The sequence below is a fragment of the Ipomoea nil genome, unplaced genomic scaffold, assembly GCF_001879475.1.
Source record: "Ipomoea nil cultivar Tokyo-kokei standard unplaced genomic scaffold, Asagao_1.1 scaffold3251, whole genome shotgun sequence".
In the NCBI taxonomy this organism is placed as follows: Eukaryota; Viridiplantae; Streptophyta; class Magnoliopsida; order Solanales; family Convolvulaceae; genus Ipomoea; species Ipomoea nil.
The window spans coordinates 687,626-710,525 of NW_017619679.1; the positions used below are offsets into that span (position 1 = coordinate 687,626).

General features: G+C 44.8%; 1 protein-coding gene across 1 annotated transcript; it reads right to left on the minus strand.

The window, feature by feature from the left end:
- Positions 1-5,620: 5,620 nt before the first annotated feature.
- LOC109169128 (pectinesterase inhibitor-like) lies at positions 5,621-6,049 on the minus strand. Its single transcript, XM_019318003.1, has one exon. It carries the CDS (start codon positions 6,047-6,049, stop codon positions 5,621-5,623), a length of 429 nt encoding a protein of 142 aa, XP_019173548.1.
- Between the last annotated feature and the right edge of the window lie 16,851 nt (positions 6,050-22,900).

Sequence of the window (22,900 nt, forward strand, 5' to 3'; positions counted from 1 at the left end):
GCCCAAACCGCATATGCCATAACCAATTATCATCACAAACTTCAGAATTAAAGCAATCAAGGAGAGTATGCTTAATTGTCAAAGGAAATAGTCGATTTTGGGACATATTTACCTTTGCAATCAAAACTCCTTTAGCATCTTCAATGGTACAACACCCTTGAGCAATATGTATCTTATATCCTTTTTCTGACAACTGACCCAAACTCAACAAATTTTGGTGTAGTTCAGGAACATAGAACACATCGGATATAAAATTGTGAGTACCATCCTTCAACTGAATTGAGATTTTACCTTTTCCCAAAATTGGCACCTTTGACTTATTGCCAAATGTCACTTCAGACCGGACTGATTCATCCAATTCAGAAAACAATTCTTTCTTCCCACACATATGGTTACTACACCCAGTATCCAAGAACCATATGTTCTTATCTGCAGAAAAACTATCGCTGGCTAAAAGTAAAGTTTCAGAACTCTCACCAGACTTTTCAGCAGTGTTTTCAGCAATGTTTGCTTGATTTCCACGATTGTTGTCCTCATTATACCAACAATCTGCAATCTTGTGCCCATACTTGCCACAATTGTAGCAATGAAATGGAAATTTACCTTGTTTGGTATTACCTCCACCTCTTCCTTGGTTGGAGTTACCACGTCCTCCTCCTTGGTTGAAGTTACCACGACCTCTTCCACTAGAACCTCCTCTTCCTCTTCTACGACCTCTACCAAATCCTCCACCTCTTTGATTAGTGCCAGTCACATTAAGGGTGACTTGACTCTTCAAAGCTTCTTCTGCTAGTGGTTCTGATTTTGACGCAATCCTGTCAATATGACTTTCTACCATACCTTTCAGCTCTGCAATTGATAAGAGCTCGGTTTTGTGTGACTCTGTTATTGAAGCCACCACATGGTCATACTTCATCGGCATAGTTCGAAGAACTTTTTCAACCACTGCACCATCTTCAATTGTATCTCCGTATAACCTCATCTTATTCACCATATCAATAAGACGAGTGAAATACACATCTACTGTTTTTGTAGAGGTCATCTCACAATTATCGTACAACCTTCTCAACGACTGCAACTTAGACTTCTGTGCCCGATCGACTCCTTTGTGTGAGACCTTTAAGATGTCCCAAGCTTGTTTTGCTGTTTGAGCACGAGCTAATTGCCCAAAAATGGAATAATGAACACCTTGGTGAATCTAACCCAAGGCCAATTTATCTCGCCGTATAGCGGCTGCATCAGCTCCTTCGGGTAGATCGGGATCAACAAAGCTCCAAAGATTTTGAGCTTGCAAATGTGTGGACATCATAATTTGCCAATAATTGTAATCGAGTTTCCCGTCTAATTTGGGACCCGTCCATACAATATTGAAATTTGCAGCCATATTTCACGACGGAAAATATCTCGGGGTTGAAAGGTTGACTGGCTCTGATACCAAATGTTAGATATATTAAATATAATATATTTAATATAATATATATTAAATATAATATAATATATCTATAATTTATATTAAATATAATATGTATATATATTATATTTATATATATTGAGGAGAGAGAGAGAGAGAGGAATAGATAACTTGATTGATAATAAAAGCTTGAATACAAAGACTATTTATACTAGATAAGATAACTCAAATGCTAAAATTAAGGAATTAATGCTCCATGTAAAGCTAATATCATGGCCATGTACTGCACCTATAATTACTCCCATTATTTTTAACCAACTAACTCATCTTACTTGGTTTAATATAATAATAATATTATTATAACAGTCTAATATTTAGTTTAAAAATAAGTTTATTTTGTTGTCTAAAGATATATTAGAAACAAAAGTGTAACTTCCGCTATTGGCTATTTTTTTTTTTTTTTTTTGAAGAAAACAGAAATTTCATTCGCTATTGGCTATTTTAATCGTGTGAAAAAACAAAAATAGTTATTTTCATGACTAATTTAGGGGCATATTTAAAAATCATTAAAATTAGGGACTAAGTTTCTAGTTATTCAATAACTTAATGAACCAAAAGTGCAAATTCTCAAACCTTTTTTTTCTTACTAGGGGAAAAGGAGACAACAATCAAAATAATCATGTAAATTTACATGGGCCCGCATGGGTAGCTCAACTGGTTATAGATGTGAAACTTTGGAAAAGTGATCAGGGATCGAGTCTCATCAGCATGTTCAGTTGAGCCACCATGATTTACATCCTCCCAAATGCTCTGTCGGGCGTTGGGGTTTAGCCTTTTGGAAAAAATGTAAATCTACATGGGGGAGTCCGCATGATATTTAGAAATTAAAAAGAGTAATAAATGCCTCAGAGGGGGTTGTAAAAATTGGAAGCTACCAACAATACAAAATGAATCACTAACTATTGAACACAAGCATTAATATTATTATTAATATTAATTAATTCATTAATTAACATCTTATCATTATTCTATAGGCAAAAACTTGTGTATGGTTCGTAAGACGGATTGGGTCGTAGACAACTAAATGTGCAAGTATCACAATTGTAATTATAAGTAATTATATTACAATATTTATCATTAGTAACAATCAGTTTTACCCTAAATATGAGAATTTGCACTTTTGGTTCATTAAGTTATTGAATAATCATAGAATAATCATGTAAATCTACATGGGCCCGCATGGGTAGCTCAACTGGTTATAGACGTGAAACTTTGGAAAAATGACCAGGGATTGAGTCTCACCAGCATGTTCAGTTGAGCCACCATGATTTACATCCTCCCAAATGCTCTGTCGGGCATTGGGGTTTAGCCTTTTGGAAAAAATGTAAATCTACATGGGGGAGTCCGCATGATATTTAGAAATTAAAAAGAGTAATAAATGCCTCAGAGGGGGTTGTAAAAATTGGAAGCTACCAACAATACAAAATGAATCACTAACTATTGAACACAAGCATTAATATTATTATTAATATTAATTAATTCATTAATTAACATCTTATCATTATTCTATAGGCAAAAATTTGTGTATGGTTCGTAAGACGGATTGAGTCGTAGACAACTAAATGTGCAAGTATCACAATTGTAATTATAAGTAATTATATTACAATATTTATCATTAGTAACAATCAGTTTTACCCTAAATAGTATTACAATTTCATATATAAGTATTACGTACAATATCTATCCTAGGTAGCGATTTATTTTTAATTCAAATTTATATTAAATTTTGAACAATAAGTATTACAATTTCTTTCAAAAGTAATATTTTCACATATAAGTATTATAATATTTACATTAAAAATACACTTTGTAAGTATCACGATATTCATTATAAATATTACAATATTTATCATTAATAACAATAATTTTACTCTAGGGTGTGTTTGGAGATTCGGAAAATGATTTCTAGGTTTTCCAGGTTTTCAGTGTTTAGGAGATGGTGAAAAATTGAAATCAATGAAAAGTGCTTTCCGATCAAAGAGAAAACAACTTGGTGTTTTTGGAAAATGACTTCCCTCTTTTTGGGGGAAGTCATTTTCTAGATCCAACTACTTCTTGACTTCTTCCGAGAATGCTTCCTCGGCTTTCTTCCGCCATCCTCCGCTTTCTAGCTTGACTGGTTTCCGACGACACCAGATTGGTTTCATAAAAAAAAAATAAAAGTAAAAACTAGATGGTTTCTGCAGGAAACCAATTTGGACAGAAACCAGTCTAGTTTCTACTGGTTTCCAACAAAAATCAGTTTGGTTTGTACTGGTTTATGTCAGAAACCAATACTTTTTTTTTGAATATTTTGTTTGTTATTTGGAAAACAAATAGCTAGGCAAAACATAGCTGTTGTCAAATCTCTTTTAGTTAAAAACAATTAAAATTTTAATTATACAATTCTGCTTATTTTATCAAAAAAATAAACTAAAAATACACAAAGACAGTTTTCTAGAATGCAACCAATTCAAACATGAGAAATTAAAATGTTTTCTTGAAAATGACTTATTTTTTAGAAAATATTTTCCAAAAGTCATTTTTCTGGATATGGATCTAGTTTGTAGACATATTCGACTAAGAGAGTGTTGACAAGAATTGAACTCATGACATTTTGATACGATAACCATGCTCTATCAACTAGAGTTGTCGAAACGGGTCGACGGGCCGGGGCCTGTCATATGGCGAGGGAGGGCTAAAAAGCCCGCCAAAATACAGACATAAAGGAGGTCGCCTAACCTTAAGCCCGCGGGCCTTGGCCGGGGCCCGCCAATTTTAAAAGTTTTAAATTTAAATAAAAATTAATATAAAAAAAGGTAATAAGTGCTAAAATAATTTGAATAGTTTAAACATATATTAATGTATTTGTAAATTTTTAAACACAATAATAACTAATAAATAATCAAATACATAATGTGTTAATCCATAAGCCAATAACAAATCATTTACGCAATGTACTAATGTTTTTAAACTTGATTATATATATATATATATATATATATATATATATATATATATATATATATATATATATATATATATATATATATATATAGAATCGCACTCAGGTGCGAATGCTTCGCCCAGGCGCGAAATAGGAATGAATTCTGTTCGTCCATGTGTCTAGATCTAATGGATGAGAAACATTGATTTTTTAAAAAAACGCGGTGGCATTTTCGTAAATAATTGAACATCGAAGTGCAAGTAAAATGTATTACAAGTGCATGTAAAATGTATTATAGGTGCAAGTAAAAATTTACAGTGAGCATCAATACTTAGTTGCACCTATAGTTCTAAGTAGTTGCACCTATAGTTCTAAGTAGTTGCACCTATAGTTCTAAGTAGTTACACCTAGGTGTATGAATGTTTGCGAGTGGTTTTCAGGGGTATTACTACCCGCTGAACTCAGATCAATGAATGTTAAGAAGGCAATTACATGCACTTATAGGTGAAAGTAGGTGCACATATAGTTATAAGTAGTTGCACCGATAGTTATAAATAGTTGCACATATAGTTATAAGCACACCCAGGTGCATGAATGTTTGCGGAAAGTGAATGCTAACAAGGCAAAATTACATGCACTTATAGGTGAAAATAGGTGCACCTATAGTTATAAGTAGTTGCACCTATAGTTATAAATAGTTGCACGTATAGTTATAAGCACACCCAGGTGCATGAATGTTTGCGGAAAGTGAATGCTAACAAGGCAATATTACATGCACTTATAGGTGAAAGTAGATGCACTTGTAAGTGATTTTACTTGCACTTCGATGTTCAATTATTTACGAAAATGCCACCGCATTTTTTTTTAAGTTATTAGATCTGGACACGTGTCACGCGCTGATTCGTTCGCATTTCCCTCACTTATTCGCACCTGAGTGCATCCCTATATATATATATATATATATATATATATATATATATATATATATATATATATATATATATATATTATATGCCGTCATTAGGTAATTTGATAAACAAAATTTTGGCTCTTGGAGCTGAGCGTAGTTGGTTCATCGCTGGATGCATGTAGTGAGGATTTGAATCTCTTTGGAACTAGGATCTGACGGACCCGATGAAAAAAATAAAAGCTACAAGAACTGAAGAACCCAAACTCAAATCACATTTTTATTTCACTAATTAAAGCATTATTGTCACTGGGAATTACTTAAGGAGTCTGAGAAGAGTAAGAGCAATACGAAGAATGGTGAGGAGGGAAGTGTGATAACAAGAAGCAACATCGTTAAGCCCAGCCAGTACGCTAAGTATAGCCATCGGAATCTGGTCGTTCTGAACTCTCTGTATGGCTTCTCCGATGTGGTTAACCAGCCTGGCGTAGGCATCCGGGCATCTGTCCTTCAGACCGTCCGCCAACGACAGCGCCTTTTCGAGGGCGATTATGACCAACGTTTTCAGGCCGCCGTTGATGCTTCGGGGATCGGATTTAAGGATGGAAATGCACAGGTCGGGGGCTTCGGTTTGCGCGCAGACGTTCTCGATTTCTCCTGCTTTCTGGGCGTCTGTGAAGGAGATTTGTTGGAGGAACAAAATGGAGATGATGAAGAATAGTGCTGCGAAGAAGGAAGGCTTCATTTTGGTTACGTTGTGGTTATTCATGCCTTCGATCACTGTTATATATAGAAATAGTATGGAGGTCAAACAGAAAGTGTTCACCCATACTTCCGTACTTGTTGACCAATAGTTATGAACCAAAAGTGTAAATCATATTTTCAGCCCACACGGGTTTAGCTCACTGATTCAGTAGGTATTTAGAAAAAGAGATTAATGTTTGAATTTCGATAGCAGCAGTGTGCGGATTATGTTCAAAGTGGGCACCGACATTTGGTCATGTCTGCTGAGCCATTAAGTCATCCTGATTTACATACTTCTAAATGTTCTATTGAGTCCGGATGTGAGGTCTTTGGAATTGGAGATTCAACATTTTCTAGTTTTGGGAGTAGAAGGAGAAAGTGCAAATTTCCAAACTTTTTTTTTTGGTCCTTATAAAGGGGAAAAGGAGACAACAAGCAAAATAATTATGTAAATCTTTACACCAAAAAAAAAAATTATGTAAATCTACATTAACTAGGAGTGCGTATGACATTTGGTAGCTTTCAATTTTTACAACCCCAGGCATTTATTACTCTTTTAAAGTTTTTCAAATATCATACGCACCCCTTTCAAAAAAAAAAAAAAAAAAAAAAAAAAAAAAAGGAAAAGCTTGTGAGTGAATAACTATTATTGGACTCTCCAATGATATTAACTTATTCTTGAGTTTTTAGGAATAGAAGACATATTTTCTTATTTTTCTATTCTATTCTTTATGGAATACTTTTATCTATTCCCTTAAAATTCAATCCATGAACTAAATATATTGTAGGTGTAACTTCACACTGCAACTATCCGGGCTCGATCTGTGCCTTACCCATAATCTACTACTCAAGAATCAATTGAGCTGCCCTTGCAAAGTCACACTAATATTATTCTTATATATTCTGATTAATTAACATCTTTATCATTATTCTTTGTGTGTATATATCTTTAACGCAACATATGGAAGACACAAGCGGTTTGGTCTTCAATTTCTCTATAATATCTTCAATAGCGTCAAAACGTTTCAATAAGCAAAGATAGATGGAAAACTTTTCAGGTCGTTAGAATGTTTGACAAAAAAATAAAATGTCAACCACTTAGCTTTTTACTTTTTTTAGGTGGATAGTAAATTAGTAATGATAATTGGAAATCAAATATTTTCAAGTAGTGTGTTATAGATATATAGAAGTTAATTTTATTTTTGATAGTTTAAGCATATGAATCTAGTCCATGATTTTAACTTTTTTTTTTTTTGTAGATATTTATTTTTAACTTTTTTTTAAACATGTAGTCTAAAAAGTTCAAAATATCATCCTATGTAAAAGGATAGAGCTTGTTGAAATACAAATTGCTAGATAGATTTGAATTTGCCATTACGGTGTAACATTTACTTATTCATAGAAAAACAATGGTGAACAATCTAAAGGATAAGCTTCGCTGGATGAACTAAATTTTTTTATTAAATTTTAAAATGAAATAAATAGTAAATATATTTTTACAAGCGATAAGGGGGAGAAAGAAAAAAAAAATTAAATAGTTACACGAATATAGAGCACTAGATGGTCATGCTTATAAATTTGTCCCAGGGTATTTACTGAGTGGGCGAAAAGTCTCATTTAAAACTTACTCCCAGAGGTAAGATAAGAGTTAGTCGTATGTCTCCCACGAATATTAGAGATCTGTGTTTAATTAGTTGGATTTCTTGTGTGTAAAAGTGTACAATTTATTATTGGGTATTGAAATCTCATTTACCTCCTCATGGGCTTGAGGTAGGTTCATGCGGTCCAAAATATAGTCTGACAAAATCAGAAAATTTAGGTTATAACAACAAAAGTCTTATAATATTTAAAAATAAAAATGGTAGCTACAGAAAAACGGTCGAACTTAGTCACACGACTCACATTTTTCGCACTTTTGGTCCCACGACTATAGTAGCACTATCAGGATTGATCCACGACTTTCAAACGTTGCAATCTCGGTCCACGATTATTGTTTTTTTGCAAAAAAAAAAAATGGTCAATCCGACTCATTTTCCGGCCCGCTTTTGCCGGGAATGGTTCTTACTCCAGTGAGAAATTGATAGAAAATGGGCCGGAAGGACTATTTTTGCAAAAAACAAACAATAGTCGTGGACCGAGATTGCAAGGTTTGAAAGTCGTAGATCAATGCTGATAGTGCCACTATAGCTGTGGGACCAAAAGTGTGAAAACACCATTTTATTCCATTAGTTGGAGCATTATTCATACTATAATTATTGCTTAATAATTTTGGAGGATTTATTTCGGTGTGATCCTTGCCAATTTGGGTCACAAGGCAAAGTTTATTCAACGCATACCCTCGGATAGTGGCTGCAGCCTGCAGGTTTGTCTCTTTGGCCTTGCTTGGTAAAATAGTTAGCCTATAGGCCAATTTTGGCTTATTTGACCACAATTAGTTGTTTGACTTGGTTTAAAAATCAATATAAGTGTTTGGTTAATTAGCTTTTTGTACTCCAAAATGCTAAAATTCAAAAAGCTACTCAAAGCAACTTTTTCAATTAACTTTTTGAGAAAAGAAATTGTAGTAAACAGCTATCAGTTAACAACTAATTTACCAAACACATTTCTACAATCAGCTAATGTTATCAACTAGTTATACTCTCTAATTAACCCAATCAACTAACAGCTAACAGCCATTTACCAAACAGGACCTTTATCACTCCAAAAACAAAAACAAAATCAAAATAATTAGAGAAATCTAGATGGTCATGCTTATAAAATTTGTCATTGAAGGCATTTGTTTATTGGATGGAAAGTCTCATTTAAAATTTACTCTTGCAACAAGGTTTGAATTCAATTCTTGGCATAAACATTGAGAATTTCAGTTTTGGTTGGACTGTACTCCTTATTCGCCAAAATGTATAATTTGATGTTGAATATCCAAACTAGATTTACAGGTTCATTAGTTTAGGAAATATTCAAGTTGGATTATAAAATTAGAAAATAAAAAGCAAGCTACAATAAAAAGGGTCAAACTCAGTCACATTTTATTCCATTAATTGAAGCATTATTCATATTATAATTATTACTTAATTTTCTTGAGAACACCAAGAACAATCCAGAGAAGCTTGAGGAGAGAAGCGTGGCCAGGAGAACAAGAAACTACATCTTTAATCGCACTCTTTACGCTACCTACGACCGTTGCCACCGGCTGTTTGGTCTGCAATTTCTCTATGGCTTCTCCAACGTCGTTGACAAGCTTCATGTACGCCCTGGGGCATATGAACTTCAAATCCTCGGCCTTCGACAGCACCTTTTCGAGGAGGATTACGCAAAATTCTCGCAGGTTGCCGTTGATGCTGCGGGGGTCGGATTTAATGACGAGAATGCATAGATTGGGGGCTTCGGTTTGGGCGCAAGCGGTCTCCGGGCTGAGGGCGTCTGCGGCGGAGGAGATTTGTTGGAGAAACAAAATGGCGATGGATAGTGTTAGTACTGGTGCAAAGAAGGAAGGCTTCATCTTAGTTGTATTTTTTTAATTTATTTATTAGAGTTGTACGTTATTATTTATTAATGCCTTCTCTATGGTATTATGTATTATATATAGTATGTAATAGTAGTGAGGCATTATTTACAATTTGGTCAATAAAAGGTGCTTACCTTTACTTGTTCACCATATGATAATCTACTAAATTATTATATGATACTCAATATTGTTATGGGCATTTGATTTTAAATTGTTGTTGATAGAACCATGGGGCCTGAGTCCAAAGATAATAAGTTGGGTCTGGGAGTAAAGATTTGGGAGTTTATTGGATTTGGAAAATAGTCGAACCGATCAAAAAGGTTTTTGGAATCTAAAGTGGACAAAGAAGTAGAGTTATGGAGTTGAGGTGTAAATACTGGAAGGATGGGTACAATCTACAAAGTGAAGGAAGGGGAAAAGTTTGGGGGCGAAATGAGGTGGGGCATAAAGTACAGGGTGCCACAATGCAAATAGGGAAATAGCACTAAGGGAGTGTTTGGCAATGTGAAAAATATAGTAAAAGAGGAAATAACACCCAGGGGGAGGGGGAGGAGGGTGGTTGCCCCCCGCTTGGCCGGCTGGTACCACCGACCTTACTCGCCAATGCGGTCGAGAGTGGCAGACTGCAACCGATTCAACTAGCACCAATCATGGCTGCCCGACGTTAATGGCTGGTGGGCTTAATTTGAGGCTATATCGTTTAACCCTTGCCCCTTTGGTTGGTCAACCACGGGCTGGTCCACCTCGGTCTAGTGAACCTCCTATGCCTCGACTTGACCATGGCGCACCATGATAGGCCAATCGGCGAGGAGATTTATGGTCAATAGGCGGTGTCATTTAGTTGGGTTGTTGGTTGGTGGGCAATTGATGTCTTCTGGCTTCCTTGCGAGACATGGCAAACTGGCAGAAAATGTGGCAGCTGATAAAGGGCACACTTGTGGCTATGGGTTGCTAGTAGTAGTAGCCAACTTCTAAATAGCTTCTTGGCTAGTCTGTTAGCCCCTTGGTTGGACTTGTAGGTAGGGGTGACCGCGGTTTCGGTTCCGGTTCGGAACCGCCGGTTCCAGTTTCGCAAATGGACAAACCGAAATCGGAACCTTATAGTAAGGTTCCGGTTCTAACCGGATTTATTTAAAAATAAAAAATAAAAAATAAAGCTATAATTTTTAATTTTTTCCGGTTTGGAATCGGAACCGGCGGTTCCGGTTCCTTTTCATCTCGAACCTTAACCGGAACCATGTTGGTTCCGGTTAAGAACCGAAACCGTACGGACGGTTCGGTTCGATTCAACAGTGCACGGTTTGGTTCGAACCGAACTGTGATCATGCCTACTTGTAGCCGTTGTAGGTATGGGCCACTTTGATGTAATTTATCCCTTTATTTATTTAAATCTCATTTTAGTCTAATTGTAACATTTTGGGGGTTCCCTTACAGCCTTACTATTATATTATTATTTTTGACTTAGCTCTTTGATATCTACTCGATTTTATGGTAAGTCTAGTATATTAAAAATCATTATTGGTGCCATTTGTGGGACCAGCACGAGAAGTATGTGTTCTAGAATTTACCCAACTCCATACCTGACCCTTCTTATCGCAATTCAATTACAAAATAAATTGGAATGACCGAATCGAGAAGTGAACACTCACGACACTTGTAAGAGCGTCTCAGTTGTCTGGCAAGAAGGTGGTAGTACAAGATGGTATTCTTTAGAATAACTAGGTCTTGATAAGAAATCTTGAAGTGTTGTCAAATTTGATATGATTTCGTGTTGCCAATATTGGCTATCGTTTAGATGACATATATAGTTTGTATGATTGTTAGAAGGGTTAATTAGGTTGTGTTTACCTTTCCGTGAGATTCCTATCATATTATTTTCTTAATTGATTTGAGGTAAAATAATTTTTAATATCATCTATGAATTTGGCAATTTAAGCACTAAGAGATTATTTGACTTCTTAAAACTCAAAGATGTTTTCAATTTTCTCTCCATAAGGATTTAAGGAAATTGATCATTTGAAATAAGCTATAGTCAAACTGGATGACTTTGAGTGTTTGGTTTCTGTGGTTTCATTAGTTCCTTTATTTGTTTAGTTTTTACTGATATGTCTTTACATGCAAGTGTTTTTTAAACAGGAAAACATGTGACTGACTGTATGTTTTTAAAAAGGGATAATGGTCAAATAAGACTTTCAACTATAGGCCAAAATACGATTAGCCCACTAAATTAAGAAAAGTTTCAATTAGACTCTTCATCTCTTCACTTTTATACAATTTAGCTAATAACTTCTTAAAGTTGTGCAATTAACTTATTTTACAGTAAACTCAAGGTAATAGCAAATAAAATTAATTTTTTAAAAAATAATTTAAACATACTTGATAAGGATATATGCCCGGGATCAAGGATGTGCGCTCGGTATCCGAGTGTCCCAGGACCGGGCCGCTACCCGACCCTCGCAGCTAAGTCATATGGCCCACCCCGGGCGGGAGCGACCGGGAAAACCCGGCCGTGCCCCGGGCAAAGAGGTGCCTCCGGGAAACCTCCGGGAGGCGGACGGCCCGCCGAGTGATGCTGGCTGGAGGCCGGTTAGTAAGGCTCGGCCGAAGGAAAAGGAGTTAGATCCTAGGCGCCGCGTGGCAGGCGGCCACGCGGCTGCAGGTAACGCCCGGTGCATGCTCACCACGTGTCCAACATGCCGAAGGCCCGGCGCCACCCACTTTTGGACCCTATAAATAGCGCATTAAATGCTCTATGGAAGGGACTTTTGGCATGAGGCAAGACCAGACCTTCCCGACCCACGTGAGAGATCCGAGCCTTGCTTACGACCGTATAAATATACCACTCTGTATAAACAGTATCATTTTGGCGCCGTCCGTGGGGATTGAACTGAAAGCCGTTCGGCAAACACCAGATCGATCCTGAAAATGTTTCCATTCATGGACTTCAATAACGATGCGGAAGCCGAAGAGAGCTCATCGGACCTCCGATCACAGATGAATCCGCGGATGGACCTCAATACACCACCGGGCAGGGAGATGACCCCGGACCCGGTTAACTTCATCCAGCCAGGAGTAGCATTCCCCGATATCCCCGGACAAATGCCACTCCAATACCCGATGTATGCACCCGGGATGTTTGATCCGGCGTACCCGTATTGGCAAAGCCCACAACGCTTCTTCGGAGCCCAATACCAGTACCCACCAGGCCCGGGCGCCTATCAACCCTACATGCCCATGCCTGTGCCGAACGTGCCGATGCCAATGCCGAATGTGCCGAATGCGCCTGAGCCGGGCCAGTCAGTAGCGTCAGCGTCAGCAGCGGCACCAGAGCTCCGCCGGGCCCAATCCGAGCGTCGGCCTGCCCGGTCGAGGCTAGGACCGGGAGCAGCTCACGAGCGGGGTGCTGAAGAAGTCCCCGCGCGTGTGAGCGCTTTCGTTCGTCTCCAGCCGTCTGTACATCAGCGAGTCGGAACCCAGCAAGATGTGGAGGAATCTATAAACCTCCCAGGGCCCCGACAAGAAGCGTTCGAAGAGGTTAGCAGCTGCCGGTCTAGGAGAATGGCTCGACGGGCTGCTGACCGAGAGGATCCGCAGAACGAAGCTAAGGGTCTGTTGCAGCAAGTCCGGGAGGAATTTAGTAGATGGAGGCGTGAACATGGCCACCGGTCGTCTGAACCTGAAGCGCCCCTACTGCGCAACCCCTTCACGGCAGATATAATGAGCCTCCCCTACCCTCACGACTTGCGAATACCGGGGAATAAAGGCTACGACGGAAAAACCGACCCGGAAGCGCACATTAACTCCTACTATGGAAACATGCTGATGATGGGAGTAACCGATGCAGTAATGTGTCGAGCGTTTTATTCAACCCTGATAGGGAGGGCAGCAGACTGGTTCAAAACGTTGGAGCCCGGTTCAATTGCCTGTTTTGCGGAGTTGGCGAAAAGGTTCGTGCACAAATTCGCCACCTCCAAAGTAGTCCGAAAGCACTTCACCTACCTGGAAAAGGCCAAACAACTGGAAGACGAGTCTCTGACGGACTTCCTTGTCAAATGGAAGGCAGCGATCGGCGAGGTCGAACCCCTCGACGACCGGACAGCGATCAACGTGCTGCATTCCAACTTGCGTGCTGGGGCCCTATACTAGGAATTCATCCTACACCCTCCAGCTACCTACGATGAAGCAATCCGAAGGGTGACTGACTACGCTAATGCTGGTGAAGCCAATTTCGCCAAGCGCCAACAAGAGGCCAGTAGCAGCCGAAAACAGCAGCGCCGACAGGAGGACGGGAGGTCGGATGGCAGATCCGGCCGAGGGCGAGGAAGAGTACCCGACTTTACCCCCTTGAACAAACCGGCAGTCGATGTCCTTCGATTCGCCCAGTCCTGCAACATGATCCAGCTGCCGGAACCGCAACGCGAGGGTCGTGACAAGACAAAGTATTGCGCGTACCATCGCAGCAAAGGGCATGAAACGGAAGATTGCACGACCCTCAGGCAAGTCATAGAGGAGTTGTTACGATCGGGAAAGCTCACTGAGTTCACCAACAAAAAGGATGAGAAAAAATCATCTTGGAAAAACCCGTTCAAGAAATCGAACAAGAACAAAAAAGACAAAGATCACGACCGGGACACCGAGCCCCGACAGTCGACCGAAAAACAGGTCATCCACGTCATATTCGGTGGCCCGGAGGGAAGTTCCAATGCCCGGGAGAAACTCCAAATCGGATTGATAGGATCAGAGCCTAATGAGAAGAGACAAAAGCTAGAACCAATCACGTTTACCCCAAGCGATATGCCCGAGGGAGAGGATTGCAACACTGAAGCATTGGTCGTCACGATAGACATCATGGGGATCGACGTCCAACGTGTCATGGTGGACACGGGCAGCAGCGTTAATGTCCTGTACATGGACGTCTTCCAGAAGCTAAAGTTAGAACCGATCGAGTTAACACCCATCGGGACTCCCTTATCTGGATTCACTGGCGATACTATCCACTCGGAGGGAAAGATAACATTGCCGGTGGAAATTGGCAGCCGACCCCGGACGATCAAAACCATGATGGAATTCATCGTCGTCAACCTTCGATGCGTCCACAATGCTATCTTAGGGAGACCGGCGATTGTATCGATCGGAGGAATTATCTCCATGCCTCATTTGTGCATGAAATTCCCGACCCCCGACGGAGTAGGGGTTGTCCGAGGGGACGTCCGATCAGCCCGGAAGTGCTACCAAAAGGCAATCGGCAGAAAGGAGGCCTGGAACTCCCAAGTAAACTCAATCTCCAAGAAAGCGGAAGCTGAAAGGAAAGAACAGCCGGAACCATCGGATGAGGTCGAAGAGATTCCCATAGAGGCCGACCGGCCGGAAAGAATGATCCGTATTGGACGGCAGCTCCCCCCGGCGATCAAGGAAGCCGTCTTATTCGTACTGAGAGAGTTCTCAGACATCTTTGCGTGGGGACCGGAGGACATGCCAGGAGTAGATCGGGCAGTGATATGCCACCGATTGGCTGTCAGTCCGACAGCACGACCGGTAAAACAGAAGACAAGGCATCTCTTCAATGACCGCCGGGAATTTGTCAGAAGCGAAGTCAAAACCCTCACCGAGATCGGCCACCTCCGCCCGGTCGTTTATCCTGATTGGGCCGCCAATGTTGTTTTAGTGCCCAAACCACCAACATGGCGGATGTGCATCGACTACACAGACCTGAACAAGGCATGCCCGTTGGACCCATACCCCCTACCGAGTATACACCAAATGGTCGATGACACGGCTGGGGCGGACCTCATGAGCTTCATGGACGCATTTAGAGGGTACCATCAGATTTTGATGGCCGAGGAAGATGAAGCCAAAACGTCCTTCGTAACTCCGGACGGACTCTTCTGTTATAGACTCATGCCGTTCGGACTACGGAATGCCGGGGCCACATATCAGAGGATGATCAATGCCTTATTCGAAGGACAGCTCGGTCGAACGATGGAAGCGTATGTGGACGACATGCTCGTCAAAAGTAAAGACCGGACGGACCACACCCGGGATCTTCGAGCATGTTTTGAGGTGATGCGCACCTACCGGTTGCGTCTAAACCTGGCAAAATGCACGTTTGCCGTACAGACCGGGAAGTTTTTGGGATTTATGATGACGAAGAAGGGAATTGAGCCCAACCCGGCTAAGGTAAAGGCTATCTTGGATATGCAACCGCCCACCACAGTCCGGGGAGTTCAGCAACTAACCGAAAGACTGGCCGCTCTCAGTCGATTCCTATCCAAGCTAGCGGAAAAGGCTTTACCCTTCTTCAAGACACTAAGAAAGGTCAATGGATTTGTGTGGGATGAGGAGTGCCAGGCGGCATTCAAGGAATTGAAGGAATACTTAATGTCTCTGATCGTCATCTCTAAGCCCGAACCGGGCGAAGACCTTGACCTCTACCTGGCTGCCTCTGACCGAGCTGTGAGCGTTGCGCTATGCCGCACTGATTCCGACGGTGTACAACGACTGGTATATTATGTCAGCCACGCCCTTCAAGGCCCAGAGCTCAGATACTCCCGCCTCGAAAAGATGGTGCTCGCCCTCTACACGACCGCAAAGAAACTCACCCCCTATTTTCAAGGCAGAATCATCCGAGTGCTAACTGACCAACCGATCGGAGCCGTCCTTCGCACGGCTTCTTCCTCCAGCCGCCTTGTAAAATGGGCCATGATGTTAACACAGTTTGCCATTGAGTACAAGCCTCGACCGGCTATCAAGGGACAGGCGCTAGCGGACTTCGTCGTCGAATGTACAGCCAGGGAGACCCCAACCGCAGATCAGCAAGTTCAAGATGTTTCATGGTGGGAAGTCGCCATCGACGAATCAAGCAGTCGGAAAGGCTCCGGAGGAGGTGTTGTCATCACGAGCCCTGAAGGATTCAAAGTCTACTACGCTCTGATCTACCAGTTCTCTCCCACAAACAACGAGGCAGAGTATGAGGCTTTCGTCGCAGGATTGCAGTTTGCAAGGGACCTCAGAGCAGAAAGTGTAAGGGCTCGAACAGACTCGTCACTGGTAGTCGGGCAAGTTTTGGGAGACTTTGAAGTCAATGGCGAACGACTAGGGCGCTACCGAGATCTAGCGATCGAACGTCTAACCACTTTCAGGACATATGCAGTTCAACATGTTCCCCTGCTGGACAACGCTGACGCTGACATCCTCTCGAAGTTGAGCGTGGAAGCACCCGAGCACATCTCTCGAGTAGCCCGGGTCCTCGTCGTACCGTACACTTCCATCAACCACCGACAAGTCCTGCCGATCCAACCGGTCGAAGAGAATTGGATAACTGATATAATGGGATACTTGGAAGACGGTCGACTCCCGGATGATGAGGCGAGAGCCCGAAAAGCCAAGCTCCGAGCGCCAAGGTTCCAGATACATGAAGGTCGGCTGTACAGACGGTCGTACGGGGGCCCGCTTATGAGATGTCTATCCGCCTTTGAAGCCAAACTAGTCATGGACGAGTTGCATGCAGGAATATGCTCGTCACACCAGGGCGGGCGATCGTTAGCTCGGCGGATAATGTTGATTGGATACTACTGGCCGTCGATACAGCTCGACTGTGAGAAGCTCACCAAAGAGTGTGAGACCTGTCAAATATTTGCAAGGATGCCCGGACGACCGGCTACCTTCTACCACCCGGTCAGCACAGCCATCCCCTTCGCACGGTGGGGGGTAGACATTGTTGGACCGTTTCCCCAACTGTCGGGGCGACGGAAATTTATAATAGTTGCGATAGATTATTTTTCCGAGTGGGTGGAAGCGGAACCCCTCACGACGATCACGTCACAACAGTGCGACCGTTTCATATGGCGAAACGTGGTTTCAAGGTTCAGGGTGCCGGTGCAGATTGTTACAGATAATGGAAGACAGTTCGAGGGCCAACACTTCAAAAACTTCCTAGCAACGATTGGCACAAAATCCATCCGGTCGTCCGTAGCATACCTCCAGGGGAACGGCTAAGTGGAAAATGCTAATCGGACGATCTTAGAGGGTCTAAAGAAAAAACTCCACTCAGCCGGCCGGTCATGGGCGGACGAGCTCCCGTTTGTCCTGTGGACATACCGCACCACCCCGAGAGAGGCGACCGGCGAAACGCCCTTCGCTTTAGTCTATGGAGCCGAAACACGCCTACCTGTCGAAGCATGGATTGCGAGCCCGAGGGAGAGTGAATACGTCGAAGGAGAAAACGATGCAGCCCGATCCTTAGATCTAGACTGTATCGAAGAAAGAAGAGACCTAGCGGCCCGGAGAATCGCCGACTACCAAAAAAGGATCAAAGCCACTCGAGACGTCCAGGTACGACCGCGCTACTTCCAAGTCGGGGACTACGTACTGAGAAGACGCGAAGCCAGCCAACCTCAAGAAGGAAGGAAATTGGCGCAGAACTGGGAAGGCCCGTATGTGGTGTCAGTAGTAATACGCCCGGGTACCTACAAGCTCGAAACGACACCCGGTTGACCGGACGTGGAACTCAAAGAATTTGGTGATGTTCCATCAGTAGAATGTCATAGGTGGAGCTGTAATTTCCTGTTTCTTTCATTTCCCGTTTGTACCTGTTGTATTGTACTTTTCTTCCCGAGACCACATGAGTTGGCTCGAATGTTGTAACGTCATTACTTAGATGTCTGCAATGAAAATCGTCCTTTCACCAACAAGCAAGAATCTCGCCAACATGCTGCAACCGGAACCGGCTTAAACTTCCGGCCTTTGTTGCCCAAACGACCACAATGTCGCTTAAACTTCCAGCCTTTGTTACCCAAACGACCACAATGTCGCTTAAACTCCCGGCCTTTATTGCCCAAACGACCACAATGTCGCTTAAACTTTCGGCCTTTGTTGCCCAAACGACCACAATGTCGCTTAAACGTCCGGCCTTTGTTGCCCAAACGACCACAATGTCGCTTAAACTTCCGGCCTTTGTTGCCCAAACGATCACAACGTCGCTTAAACTTCCGGCCTTTGTTGCCCAAACGACCACAACGTCGCTTAAACTTCCGGCCTTTGTTGCCCAAACGACCATAATGTCGCTAAAACTTTGTAGTCCGACCGGCAAGTGACCGACCGTCATAGCCACTCGGACTCGGGGGGCTATACACGCGTTTTTTCGCGTTTGCCTCCTTACCTTTGTAGTCCGACCGGCAAGTGACCGACCGTCATTGCTGCTCGGACTCGGGGGGCTATACACGCGTTTTTTCGTGTTTGCCTCCTTACCTTTGTAGTCCGACCAGCAAGTGACCGACCGTCATAGCCGCTCGGACTCGGGGGGCTATACACACGTTTTTTCGCGTTTGCCTCCTTACCTTTGTAGTCCGACCGGCAAGTGACCGACCGTCATAGCCGCTCGGACTCGGGGGGCTATACACGCATTTTTTCGCGTTTGCCTCCTTACCTTTATAGTCCGACCGTTATAGCCGCTCGGACTCGGGGGGCTATACACGCGTTTTTCGCGTTTGCCTCCTTACCTTTGTAGTCCGACCGGCAAGTGACCGACCGTCATAGTCGCTCGGACTCGGGGGGCTATACACGCGTTTTTCGCGTTTGCCTCCTTACCTTTGTAGTCCGACCGGCAAGTGACCGACCGTCATAGCCGCTCGGACTCGGGGGGCTATACACGCGTTTTTCGCGTTTGCCTCCTTACCTTTGTAGTCCGACCGGCAAGTGACCGACCGTCATAGCCGCTCGGACTCGGGGGGCTATACACGCATTTTTTCGCGTTTGCCTCCTTACCTTTGTAGTCCGACCGGCAAGTGACCGACCGTCATAGCCGCTCGGACTCGGGGGGCTATACACGCGTTTTTTTCGCGTTTGCCTCCTTACCTTTGTAGTCCGACCGGCAAGTGACCGACCGTCATAGCCGCTCGGACTCGGGGGGCTATACACGCGTTTTTTCGCGTTTGCCTCCTTACCTTTGTAGTCCGACCGGCAAGTGATCGACCGTCATAGCCGCTTGGACTCGGGGGGCTATACACGCGTTTTTCGCATTTGCCTCCTTACCTTTGTAGTCCGACCGGCAAGTGACCGACCGTCATAGCCGCTCGGACTCGAGGGGCTATACACGCGTTTTTCGCGTTTGCCTCCTTACCTTTGTAGTCCGACCGGCAAGTGACCGACCGTCATAGCCGCTCGGACTCGGGGGGCTATACACGCATTTTTTCGCGTTTGCCTCCTTACCTTTGTAGTCCGACCGGCAAGTGACCGACCGTCACTGCCGCTCGGACTCGGGGGGCTATACAGGGGTTGTGATTAGACCCAAAACGACAATGCTTGAAAGCAAAAATAAAAGGACATAACGCAAACACGATAAGCAAAAGTGGGATAAACCGAATGAGAGACAAAAATGTCATTGAAACCGGTCGAGTGAGCGTTTAAAACGCCCGGCACAATGGTGCCGGGCTCCTGGACAGTAACTACAGACAAAAGAAAAGAAAACCCCGAACGTCAGTTGACGATAAGCAGGCGGAGGTCCTAAGCTTCCTTCCAGGCCTCGGCAGTCTCCCCGATCGCCTTTTTTCCGATGGCCTCGGCAATGTCTTTGCCGTCCTCGGCCGTTTTCAGCTTCTTCTTCAGCTCCCTCACCTCCTTCTTGAGGGCATCACTCTCCGACCCGCCCTTCGAGCGGTAGTAGAGCGATGTGAGCACCCGGGTGAGCTGAAATGAAGTAAGTTAGCCGAGCGAGTAGACTTAAGATTTAAACCAGAGAAAGAAAGAAAGTATACCTGCACGAGATTCTGCGCACCGCGCTCGGAGACCTGCCCGGGGGTCCACCAGGCCATATCATCCTCGGCCGGGAAGATGGCGCTCATCTTGGCCAGCGGGTTGCCCGGGAGGTCGCCGCCCGTCAGTGAGTTCATGAGAGGGGTAAGGTCGGGAGGACTTTGGCGGCGTGACCGTTTGACGGCTCCCTCTGACTCCCCCACCTTCTCCTTGCCACGTTTGCCCGTGGCCCTGATGATTTGCAAGTCCGACCCGCTGCTCAGGGTCGGACCCGACTCGTCAACCCGGGCGGTTGTGTCAAGTGGAACTGCCGTCGGGACAGACGTCACTGGGACGGCCGTCAAAGGCGCGTCGGGCGCCGCCACCTTCTTCCCCCCAAGAGCGGCCTTGGGTCGGGGGACTTTAACGACCGAAGGAGCCGTTTGGAAAGTACGTCCGGGCTTCATACCTGCGAGGAAGTAACAACTGGTTAGCCCCTACCAAAAGAAAGAACGGGGAAGACAGAAGAGAAGTCCCATCGCCCGTAAACGATCCACTAACGGACCTTCCTGATCGGAAGCCAATACGACCGGTGGCGCAGCTACCGTCACCTCAAGGCGTCGAGGGACGTACTTCTCCGGTTCGTCATATCGGGGCGGCTCGAGATGGGCTTCCTCGTATTCGGTGGCCGACCTGAAGATAACGAACTCGTAATACTCGGAAGAAATCTTGGCCGCAGCGTCCTTCAAAGCCCGAGTAGGAGCGGGACGCTTGCACGCAGTGAAGTGGCGCGACCAAGACCTCTTGACCGGGAGCCGCCAAGGGTATTCGATCGAGATCAACCGGTTCTTCCAGCCGCGATTGTTTTCTGGGAGATTGACGATGTTGCAGTGATGACTCCGGGTCTGAGCGGCTAGAAATCCGCCCCCGTACCGAGCCGCGAGTGGATGAACCGTGTATAGAAAGTTGAACAGCTCGACGGTGCAGACTAAACCATGCCGGGCGCAGATCTGTGGAAAGCACGCTATAATCCGGTGCGCATTAGGGCAGATCTGGCCCGGGAGAACGCCGTAGTGCCTCATGAAGCCGAGGAGAAAGGGACTGGACGGGTAGGTCAGGGGAGTCTTGATGGAGTCCAGGTGCATCCCCAACCAAAGTCCCTGCGTCCGTTCGACGACCGTCCCTTGGGACCTCCGGGTATTGAACAGCACTTGCCCGGTCAAGAGGGTAGCAGCGTCCTCGGCCTCCTTCTTGGTCAGTTTGCTCTGGTGCTTCTCGGCGGACATGCTGCTCAAGAAAACCCTCTTCTTGGATAGCAAGTCGTCAGCCAGTTGGGCTGCCGACCTGGGAGACAGCGAAGGGTCCAGGGTCGCGGCCATAACGCCCGGCTGCAAACCCCGTCCCTCGTTGCCGTAGGTTGGGAGATCCTGCCCAGAAGTACCGGGCGCCCCGGCAAAGTCACCTTGTTCGCCCGGCCCGTAGCGCGGCCGGTCTTCCTCCACAGCGTGACCGGGCGTGGGAGCTTCGCTCGGTATACCACGGCCACCGGGCCGCCCGACGGCCAGCGTGTTATCAGCATCTGCCCGAGGAGAGTGGGCACCGCCGTGGCTCGCCGAATCGGAACGACGGGATGAACTGCTTTCGGACTCCGTTCTCGCCGACCCGTCGTCGTTGCCGGTTGCATAATCCCGTGCCGAACAGTTTTGGCTGTCGGAGCTCGACATGTTTGCGTCCCTAAAAGATGAAGGGGGAGAAGTAGTGTTCAGACGTCGATGCCCCACTTAAAAGACGCCCGAGTCATCGACCGACCTATCCCTAAGGGCCTAAACGATTCTAGGATCGTTAAAGATAAGGAAAGAAGGGAAAGGGTAGAAAAGCTAACTTACCGACTGAGAAGACTTAGAAGTAGTGTTGAGAAGTTGGATGGTCACTCGGGAACGTCCGATTGTTGGCAAGAAGTAGCGAAAGCGTGTGGGGACCTCAGCCACGCTGCTATTTATAGGGATATGAAGTTGACGCATAAACGCTCCGCGTACCGATTTTTCAGGCCCGCATCTCGAGAGGTTGCACAGCTGACGCGTGCCCCACCGAGTTCTGAACGGCCCATGGCGCAGGTGCAGGTACCCCGCGATCCACGGGAGCCCAGCCCCGGGTACACTTCCCCAAGGCCTTGGTTCGAGCCCCTCCCCCAGCGAAGCGTCGTCCGACCACGAGCCAGGGGGGCTATATGATAGGGATATACGCCCGGGATCAAGGATGTGCGCCCAGTATCCGAGTGTCCCAAGACCGGGCCGCTACCCGACCCTCGCAGCTAAGTCGTATGGCCCACCCCGGGCGGGAGCGACCGGGAAAACCCGGCCGTGCCCCGGGCAAAGAGGTGCCTCCGGGAAACCTCCGGGAGGCAGACGGCCCGCCGAGTGATGCTGGCCAGAGGCCGGTTAGTAAGGCTCGGTTGAAGGAAAAGGAGTCAGATCCTAGGCGCCGCGTGGCAGGCGGCCACGCGGCCGCAGGTAACGCCCGGTGCATGCTCACCACGTGTCCAACATGCCGAAGGCCCGGCGCCACCCACTTTTGGACCCTATAAATAGCGCATTAAATGCTCTATGGAAGGGACTTTTG

Bases quoted from the DNA above. Each gene is read 5' to 3' on its own strand.
- LOC109169128 (XM_019318003.1), bottom strand. From the start codon at position 6,049: ATGAAGCCTTCCTTCTTCGCAGCACTATTCTTCATCATCTCCATTTTG.